This window comes from Aplidium turbinatum, chromosome 1 (assembly GCF_918807975.1).
Source record: "Aplidium turbinatum chromosome 1, kaAplTurb1.1, whole genome shotgun sequence".
Taxonomy (NCBI): Eukaryota; Metazoa; Chordata; class Ascidiacea; order Aplousobranchia; family Polyclinidae; genus Aplidium; species Aplidium turbinatum.
In genome coordinates, this window is record NC_137472.1 from 40,985,286 (window position 1) to 40,995,883 (window position 10,598).

Genomic DNA, 10,598 nt, shown 5'->3' on the forward strand with positions numbered 1-10,598 from the left:
AATGACTAGAATGAAACCGCCAATTCTTATAACATGTTCTGATTCGTTGGCGGTTGCATTGTAGTCATTCGCAGTGGCAGAATTTCGACTTGTTAAAGTGGCTACCGAGAAAGCCTTGGTGTTCTTGTCTGTGAATATTCTCGCCACTGGGTGTTACTCAATACTCAAGCCGTTATTCCGGGAGTCGAACTAGCGTTGTTTGATATTACTGTTTTTATTTAACAAGTCGAGAGTTTAACCAACAGATCTACTGCATCGGGGCAGATTATGTTGGAGATTCATAATCTGTCGTTTCGTAAAACATTACATCGTAACGTGTATGTTCAGTGCAATGTAACGCAACTGTTTTACGCTTACAAGTCATTCAAAGAAAGAGCAAACATTTATTTACTGCAAATGAAAAATCAATTGCTTTCCGTTGCTGATACACTTGCACATTGTCAAAGTGGTAATATTTTTGTTTGCGACATAGGCTATGCTGCCAACCTATATGCAATAACACTGTATGGTTGTTGTGCCATAATGCTTAAGGGCGTCATCATGTAATATGCGAATAAACCTTTGTGCAACGTAACTAAGCAAGGTCATTTATTAACTTGACAAAATTGATGTAGTTTGACATACCGGGCCTACTTGCAACTTAATTAAGAATCTTTATCCTAGGACTGAGAAAACTTTACTGAAACTTTTTATCCTGGCTGTTTTGTATGCTTCGACCATTGTGCAAGCCCGGTCACCGACATTGGCAGCTTTTGATTAAGTGTTTTTGCCTGTAAATTATTCCACCTAATAGGTGTCGCTGGAGAGCTGTTCCTAAAATGCATTGCTCAACCACACACCCTGAGAGTCGAATTAGCGCCGCTTAGATCTTACTGTTTCTTTGTTCCTAAAGCGAGGCACTAACCATTCGAGAATTTTATACGGTCTTTTAATGTAGGAACTTCTATACTACGACGCATGCACACAGCGGATTTCAGTAAATGCGTCAGCAAATCCACCTCGCATGCAAGTTATTAGTCTTTTTCTTCTTTTGTCTGTCCTCAAATTTTCCGGTGATTTAACGCGTCACAAATACTGTGGAAAATAAAGGCTACTGCAATAACTGTGGTGTAAATTTTCACATCATTAAAATCGTTGCGGTGCATTGTGACTTCAAAAATATTGCGGGAACAATGAGTATATCACAACTGTTGTCCGAGATATCACAACTGTACAATTGAATAAACGATTCCACCGATGTCAATTTAGACCAGGGGTCACCAAACTACGGCCCGCGGGCTGGAACCGGCCCGCTAACTAATTTCATCCGGCCCGCCACGTGCTGCGGAAATAACAGCTGCACTACAACTGTTAAGGAAAAAAGTTACCAAACTTATTGTAAAGGACTGATGTTGCTGTTGAGCTACACGCAAATAATTTTTCCATATTGTTTCTTATGACATCACAAACTTTGTTGTTCAAAACACCAATGTTTCATCTGTGCGATATCTCTGTTTAGGCAAATCATACCAGACAGACTAGGCATCACAAGAATGTAATATTGGAAAGATGTAATGTTTTTTCAAGAGCACGATGCCCTGTAGTGTATCACAGCAGGGAATAACTTTTCCAGCAACCTTTCGATTTTTATCACAACTTTGCTATTCCACCGCCGACTTTGTTATTTATTGTGCTCAATTCAAGTCAATGGAGTTTTTAAATAGTTGTAGGCCTATATCTTTTCGCAACTTGCATCCGGCCCGCAGCTGTTAATCTCGCAGCAATCCGGCCCTCAGAGAAAAAAAGTTTGGTGACCCCTGATTTAGACGATAGAAACGAACACGAATACATGAGACAGGACACGGAAAATTAGACAAGCTCTATTGTAGTAGCCTAGTGTATTTTACAGTAAGCTACTACAGCAGTAGGTAGCTGAGCAGTTTAACTGAGTTTTTGGTGTTCTCTAATTTTAGCAGCAGTTTTTGCCCGTTCGTGTGTAAGAGTTACCTTTAATAAGTTAATAGCTGTTTATCTGCGAATAAGTTTTATACAAATATTACCCTAAAAGTGTTTCCAGAAGCATTATAATCCATTATTTGAGTGTAATTTTGCAAAATATTTCCGGGGAGTTCTCCCAACCTTCCTGGAATACACGTGCTTTCGGCACGCTCTAACCCAGTGGTTCTCAAACTTTTTACAGTCTAAGCGCACTTACAATACTACAAATAATTCTGGGCACACTTTATATAAAAATGCACTAAAATGTCATAATTAAGTCAAATAAATAAAACTCAAAAATAAAGAAATTATCTTTTTATTAATGGGAAACATGTGCTTGATGAGCCTGTGAGATTTTTTCAATGTTCGGTCTTATGTTTGAGAGGCAAACTCTCATTTCCTCATCGATGCATTGCAGAGTTCCTCTCTTTTTACACTTAATTGTGGCGAGGGTAGAAAAGCCAAGTTCACATAAATATGACGTTGAAAATTGCAATAAAACAGTCAGTGCTTTTTTAGATATCGCGACATGTTCTTTTCTGATAGAAATCCAAAAAGCTTCAAGAGACCACTCTTTGTATTTCATCATCAATCCACGATCTGTGGACACAGCTGCCAGTTCTTCTTCTTCTGTCAGTGTTAAACTATATTCAGAGGTACTTTCTAAAAAAGGATTTCTAATCCAGTCATATTGCGCAGTGTTAAGTGATGGAAAGTAAAAATTCATTTTTTCTTCTAAAGTTGATAAATGTTCAATTACAAGTGGAAGGATTTCAGTTTTGCAAGTATTAGTTACCAATGGGAACATTTCTAAACTACCTTTAATCGCTGCACTTTTCCAAACGTGTAATTTTTTCTGAAACGCTTTTATCTTGTCAGTGGATGTAAGAACGTTTTGCCCTTTCCCTTGCATACTGGTGTTCAAAATATTGAGATGCTGAAATATATCTGCCAAATATTGTAATTTAGCAATCCAAAATTTACACTGCAAGAGGTCACAAAAATGTGACTGCTTCATTGCTTCAAAAAATACAAGAAGTTCTTGTCTTAACTCGTGTACACGAGTAAGCACTTTGCCTCTTGATAGCCACCTCACCTCGGTATGTAAAAGTAATCGTTTGTGTTGAGATTCCATATTGGTACAGATTTTTTCAAATAGCCGCGATTTTGCAGGTCTTACTTTTATAAAGTTTACCATCTTAACAACTTCATCTAAGACCTCTCTTAAATTCTCTCCTAAGGATTTTGACATCAAGGCCTCTCTATGCAGAAAGCAGTGAGTTACAATAACATTCTCGTTTTTCTTCTTTATAAAAGATACAAGTCCCTTGATACAACCTACCATAGAAGGTGCTCCATCTGTGCAAATGCCTACACACGATTTCCACGATAACTGCCACTTATCAAAGTAGTCATTCAGAATGTTAAAAACGTCCTCACCTTTAGTAGTCACACTTAATTCTTTGCAAAAAAGAAACTGGTTTGTTATTTCGTTTTCGTTAATAAAACGGACGAATGCTATGAGTTGTGCCTTGTTGGTAATGTCGGTAGTTTCATCAACTTGCAGAGCAAAATCTGAAGAGTGGAGTTTATTACCACTTACATTTTTCTCAATATCAGAAGACATTTCCAGAATACGCCTGCGAACAGTATCGTCTGACAGAGGTATCTTGCTTATTTTTAATGCTGCTTCATTTCCTAACATCGTACTGACAATCTTTTTGCAAGCAGGCAAAATAATTGACTCACCTAAAGTATGAGCTTTCATATTTTGAGCAATCAGTTCAGAGACTTGGTAAGAAGCAATTTGAGCTTTATCAGAAACAGTCACTATACTCTTAAAGGAACTTGCTGTTTTTTGTTGTTGCTCAGACATTCTCTGAAAATAGCTTATGGGTTTATCTTGTAGATAAAAGTGTTTCTTTTTAAAATGTTTAGCAAGTTTACTAGGGACCATTGATTCATTGGCCATCTTCATCCGCAAACTAAACATACAGGCAAAGGATTATCATGACTTCCGATCCAGGAAAACCCAAAACTTAGATAGCTATCATCATATTTACGTGTCGGTCGTGGTTTTGCTTTCTTACTAGTACATTTTTTTACGCTTAAATTTTGGTCACTTTCGGCGTCAACTTCATCAATGTCACGCTTTCTCTTAAGAAACTTATCCATATGTAAGAGTAAATTTTTCTAAAAAAAAAGATATTTACATCAACAAAATTTATTCATAACTATAAAATCCGCATTACAGTTATTTACTACTATACTTCATTAATGACTACCTACAGTACACTACTATTAACACCTCTACCACCTTTTCTATGAACACTAACTCAGCAACTAGCAATTTCTTTCTGCTTTACAATTACATTCTGGATCTACTCCAACAGCAAAAAACACACATAGACAATTGCTATTGTGAGCAACAATAGACAATTGCTATTGTGAGCAACAAATACAAGTTTTACCGAATGTCTGCGACCGTGCCTGAAATTATCGTAATAATGATGTTAAACGGAAGGAGCAGATAAGAAAATTGATCTAATATGGTAACTATTTTTTTTGTTTTTCTTATTAGAATACTTTTTTAGGAATGCTGTTGGGCACACCTAGATAACCTCTGGGGCGCACCAGTGCGCCCGGGCACACCGTTTGAGAACCACTGCTCTAACCCCTCACGAGTTTTATGCCACTGCCAGGATATCTGATACTTCCGCAGACGTTGAATCAATGTAAAAAGCGGTTGATTTGTTGTCTGAGTAGCTGTACTGACATGAATGTGATTGAACGCAACAAACTGGTAATCAACAAGAATAATTACAAGATTATCAAATTTTCGATATTAGTCAACTAATGATTGAGTTTTTAACACCGATCAATCAAATTTTTCAACCGCCTCAAATCTACAAACAATATACTCCGTTGACAATTTTTAAGAAATAAATATTTCAAATAAATGAAAAATACAGTCTTTGCACGCTAGCCATACATCACCAAGCAATTTGGAGACGACGCACTGACCACTGGAAGTCCACTTTCACTTTGGTAGGCCTACAACATTTAAGCACCTGAACGTGTGATCATATTATCCGGAATTCAATGATAGGAATTTCCGTACTGTCTGCTTCATTGTTGCTGAACCAGTGTAGCAAAAGCAAACGTTTTAAAAATGTTTTCCCCATCAAATCCTTGTCGTGATAAGAAAGCTGTATTGTGATATTCGACATCGAATCAAGTTGTAAGATCTTATAAAGAAGTCGTTCGATGTGCCATATGGTGGCACGTGTGGGACACCGCACAAATTTTTCTTTTGGAATCTGAAAAAATGTATAACAGTATGAAAACTGATTGACTAAGCTTTAGCTTTTAACTTGCGTTGATGGAAGAGAATCTCAATCTACATTACTTCAGTTGTGTGATCGATTTGCATAAAATGCTTTGTCTAATGGAATATTTGGACCCTACCTAGTATATATTATACCTAATACTTATATTACTTAACATTAGGTCACTAATCAGTTCATCGATATGCTTTTCTTACCTTAAACTTGATATTTCCACGCTCGACTACACCATCATGAGACTTCATTGACATCATAGAGTGGTGTAGCTGTAGTTGAATACATACTTTTTCATCAAACTCGTATCTGAGAATATACAAAACCTTTCAAAAAAGAAAATATGATGAATGATGATACATGACATACTCTGTTCGACTCCAATGTCGTAACTAATGCTTCGCCAAACAGCAAGAGAGCCACTCCGTACATAAAGGATGCACGACTTTATGCAGCTGTCGGACTCAGTTGGAGTGATGTGAACACGAATGATGCCATCAGTAGGCCGCAAGGCACGAATGACCCAAATGCCGCAATACATGAATGACGCGAGACTTGGTTATTTCTTACAAAAATTTTTTTGTAGTAGTTCAATCTGTGATGACTGCTTTGAGACTATGACTGCTAACAAATGAAAATTAAATTTGCTACCGTGGCAAATGAAATTACTGCTATAGACTACTAAAAAGAAATAACCAAATCTCGCGGCATTCTTGCCTTGCGGCATTCAGTTCTTGTGTCATTCATGTACTGCGTCCTTCGGGCTTTACGTCAATCGTGCCTTGCGGTCTAGGGATGGCATCATTCGTGCTTGCATCATTCGCACCTCGACATTAAGTTGTGTATCGTACATAAAAGCCAGAATAAATCTTCAAGCATAAAAATGTTATTTTTGTAATTAGAATCTACATGCAGATATTGAAATACATATAACCCAATTAGACAAACATTGTATGTCCGCTCCGATAGCTAGGTTGATTAGCGAGTAACTTCGTGAGTGAAGAAGGTTCAAAATCAAAGCGGCGCTGATTCGGCTCTCGGGGTGTGCGCTTGAGCAACGCACGTTAAGGGCTGCTCTCCATTCAGCGGCATCCAATGGGTGGAATAATTCCCGGCAACAACACCTCAACAATCGGAAACTTCACTCTGTCAACCTCAGTGACTGGGCCTGCGTCAAAGGTTCAAAGCTTTTACGAGTATGCAAAACAATCAGGATTATTCTCTCAAACAAGCTTTCTCAGTCCGACGATAAGGATTCAATCAATCAATGAAAATAAATACACAAAAAACAAATGTAAAGTTTGATATACCGATGAGCTTGTTGTAAATTGGGAATTTTATGAACTAACACATTTGGAATATTATGGTCCACCACTTCGTGTATCACTTTCTTTTGTGTATATTTTAAAGGAGTGCCAATCTTCAAAAGGTGACTTTCACTGGCAGAGAAATCAATACCACGAGATCGATAAAATTCTGCTTCACGCTGCTGTTCTTCTAAAAAAGAAAATGAACCACTCGACATTTGACAAAGCAATTCAAGACATAACCTTGATTTCTATAAACAATGCAGTTAAAGAAGCTGTCAATAACCATAATCAAAAAATAAACAGCCCAAAATGTAGATACTAAACTTATGTTCAGCACACAAACGTTGCGAAAACTATATTGTCTTCATTTTCCGTGCTATATATCATACAAACTCATAATCTTCATGGATAAAACAATCCTGTAAAAAACAATATGGCAAATATACTCAAAGAAAACATCCAGCAAAAAATAAATAAAAGCTGTACCTTTAAATAAATTTGGTACAAGCTTATAAACAACATCTTGCATAACACGATCACTACGTAGGTTTAATAATGGTTGTGTTTCATGTACATTTTTTCCACATTCCGGACAAAACTTCTTTGTTTGCAAATGCTTCACAATGCAACTCTTGCAAACTGAAACACATTTGTTATAGTGTATGTTCAAAAAGTATTAATACACGATTTTCAAGACTGTGAAGTCGGGCGAAAATTATACGACTCCATTCCTCGATTTATTAGTGGCCGACTCCGACTCCAGTGTTTCTTCTTTTTTTTTAAGTTTTTGTCGCTTTTGGTTTTAATTTAATTTCAATTAAGTTACGATCGAAATTGAAACGGCAAACTTTTCCAAAAACTGACAAGAACATACAGTTCTATTTTCTGGTAAAGTTTAAGAGCACAATACAATTTTTTTCAACTGATTGCAAACGAAAATTTTATTGTTTATCGTTTTGTATTAAGTTGGAGACGGTCTTGTTTTTAACAACTCTGACTCTGGACATGCAAAATCCTTCCGACTTCACAGCCATGGTTTTTACGCCATTAAAGAAATTCTTTCCACTAATTATATATAACACTAATAAATCACAATTTTTGAATTAGTTTCTTAAGTGATGGCAAAACAGGTAACGTATTTTTACATTTTTAATAGAAGTTAGTGCAGAAATGACATGTCAAATTGAAATCAGTTGACTAAATAACTGTCAATTCACTAGACTGCTCTACTGATGAGACAATGAGACATGTCTTGTGTACCACATATATATACAGTTATACACTATAAGTGCATTATATCATCATACGCAATTGTACTGCATGTTGTCACCATGGACACAAAACAAATTGATTGTTAACACTGTATTGTGGCTTGCTTATAATTTTGGCATGTAATATGGTCTTAATGCCCATGACAACAACTCTTGTGCTCGTTTATGGAAAAGAAAGTTACATTACACAATACGTTAAAATAGTAAAACATACATGTGTGAGAACATTCTGATATTGTTGTTGCATCAATAAAATATCCAGCACACAAAGCACAAACAATGTTGGGATTCAATTCACGAATTCTCAAAATCAAATCTTCTTCTTGAAAGAAAGAATCACCAAGCAATGCAGCAGCAACACTTTGTAAGCCTGCAGCAGGAGTGATTGTGGTTGACATGATACTATTCTTACTTAATTTTGCAAAAATTACCTACATTTTAGGCCTCACCTAAAGTTGTGCCAAAGTTACAAATATTAGAAAGAATTTTTTGATTGAACATAACTTAAATTTCGTACACAAAACATCTCCGTGGTTAATTTGACAAACTACAAATGGGAATTGCATAGGAAGCTCAGTTCAACCAGACTTCATTTCTTCAGGGCTTAATGTCAAACAACCATCTATGATTCTATGGGCTTATTTCTAGAGGAATACAGATTCACAATCAAAAGAATTTTTACTGATTATCAATTTATGTGGTCAATGGTTATGAGTAGTAACATTCTTAAGATAAATTGCTGAAAGACAATCCTGGCTAGAAAATAATGTATCAATGAGAAATAGAATGCTGCTTAGAGGCATACGTAGTACTTATATAGTGTGTCTGCCCCAATAGCTCAGTTGGTTGAACGCTCAATATTCAGGATAATAAATATTTTATTACTAAATCCTGAAGTCAAATTTGCTCTCGATGCATAGCAATTATGAAATTTTTTATACTTAAAAAAATAAAGAAGTTAAAAGAAATCCCCTCTATCAATTTATGGCTAGGATACCCGGGTGCAACCTAATTCATACCATGAACAATACGTACCGTCAGTTCGTACCTTGAAAAGATCGAGAGAAAAAATTAAAAAAAGCCGAAGTCGCTGATCGCAGTTTCCACAAACATTTTAAAATTTCTGCAAACAAACAAAAACTTTTAGGATCATTACCAAAATTTTTAAAATGTTTGCGGAAACTCCGATCAGGGACTTCGACAAACTCTTAGTCTGATAATTACTGGAAATTTTAAAATGTTTGCGGAAACTACCAAAAAACGGAAACTGCGATCAGCGACTTGGGCTTTGTTCTATTTTTTCTCTCGACCTTTTTCTAACCCTTTTAAAATGTTTGCGGAAACTGCAATCAGCGATGTTCTATTTTTTTTCTTGATCTTACCTAACCGATACTACGATACCCTAACCATAACTCTTTTAAAATGTTTGCCAAAACTGCAATCAGCAACTTCGGCTTTTTTTAATTTTTTCTCTCGATCTTTTCAAGGTACGAACTGACGATACGAATTAGGTTGCACCCTGCGGAACCCCTAGACTTACTGGCGGAACCTTAGGGTTCCGCGGAACCCTGGTTGAAAACACTGCTCTACAAGTATCATGTGAAACTGTCAATAATGACATTACAGAGGCTTTCTCAGTCCGAGGATAAAAATTCAAGGCTGTGGCTATATTTAAACTATTGTATGTAACCAGAGATGGGCGTGATCTTGATCTTGAAGATCACTTTTTTTTGGTGATCTTGATCTTGATCTAAGATCACTTTTTTTTGTGTGATCTTGATCTTGAAGAACAATAAGATCAAGATCACTTTAAAATTGAAGTTTACTTAATAGAAAGAGGCATTTTTTTAGAACTTGTACTGTACAAAGTAGTTAGTGGCAACTACTAACAATAAGCCACTGTTAATATGATATGTGTCCAACAAAAGACGATTTAAAGTTCATCTAATCTGGTCACTGGTCAGTGTTGCCATTTCAAATTGAAAGAAGTTTTCTGTGTTGGTCATAATAAAGAAGTCAACTTTCGTGTATGGTACTTTATGTTGACTTATAATAAAAATGATTTAACTTTGTTCACAATTTTCATGTATGAATTTTAAAGAAATGTTTGCTTTCTTTGACTCAATTTTAGATGTTTCAAAAGTCTAGATTGGCGGTGTTAAAAAATCTGGACTCTAGCCGACTTTGGTCATGTAAAGTGGTTTATTGCAGCAAATCAACCATACCAAGACTTGTTTAGGGTCTGAGTATGAAGTGGTTTGTCTGACCGCAAACCTCTGAACGTTTTTGAAAGGCAGTGGCTATTTGACCGGCTCCGGTCTTTGAATCTGAAACACTATTTGACCGGTCATGACGTCACTACATAAGCACTTTTTTCTTTCAAAGCAAAAGACGATAAGCGCGTTAAGTTTTAAATTCAACACGTTTTCTTCAACTGAGTCCGTGGCGCATACGTAACGTCTCGGGCTGCCATTTTAGAGGGAATGAGTTCGATACTATCCGGAAGCGTTCTTTTTTTTTTTTTTTTTAACTACAAAAGGATACAAACTGATATGAATGAATCAACAAGTGAATAAAAAAGTTTCAAAACGAATTAAAAAAGTTTTTTCTACTCTTTATTTTTAACAAATTCCTTCCATTTCTTAGCACAAATTCTCTGAAAAAATCACACCTTCTAATAGGCTGTAAGATTACGTTTC

The 10,598-nt window shown here is 36.1% G+C and overlaps 1 protein-coding gene across 1 annotated transcript; it reads right to left on the minus strand.

Annotated features, from left to right (window-relative positions):
• Window positions 1-4,735: 4,735 nt before the first annotated feature.
• Window positions 4,736-8,344, minus strand: LOC145779365 (polycomb group RING finger protein 1-like). The gene is made up of 5 exons (XM_082590942.1): window positions 8,114-8,344; window positions 7,115-7,267; window positions 6,629-6,815; window positions 5,522-5,627; window positions 4,736-5,297 (listed from the first exon to the last, which is right to left on the minus strand). Exons 1-5 carry the CDS (start codon window positions 8,295-8,297, stop codon window positions 5,061-5,063), a joined length of 867 nt encoding a protein of 288 aa, XP_082447068.1. The 5' UTR covers window positions 8,298-8,344; the 3' UTR covers window positions 4,736-5,060.
• Window positions 8,345-10,598: the final 2,254 nt, after the last annotated feature.

What these genes read in the sequence shown, in the direction of transcription:
- LOC145779365 (XM_082590942.1), bottom strand. Translation starts at nt 8,297, where the DNA reads ATGTCAACCACAATCACTCCTGCTGCAGGCTTACAAAGTGTTGCTGCT. An exon ending in AATTTACAACAAGCTCATCG is followed by an intron (nt 5,628 to 6,628) that starts GTATATCAAACT and finishes GTATATTCTCAG; the next exon opens with ATACGAGTTTGATGAAAAAG. An exon ending in GTGGAAATATCAAGTTTAAG is followed by an intron (nt 5,298 to 5,521) that starts GTAAGAAAAGCA and finishes ACATTTTTTCAG; the next exon opens with ATTCCAAAAGAAAAATTTGT.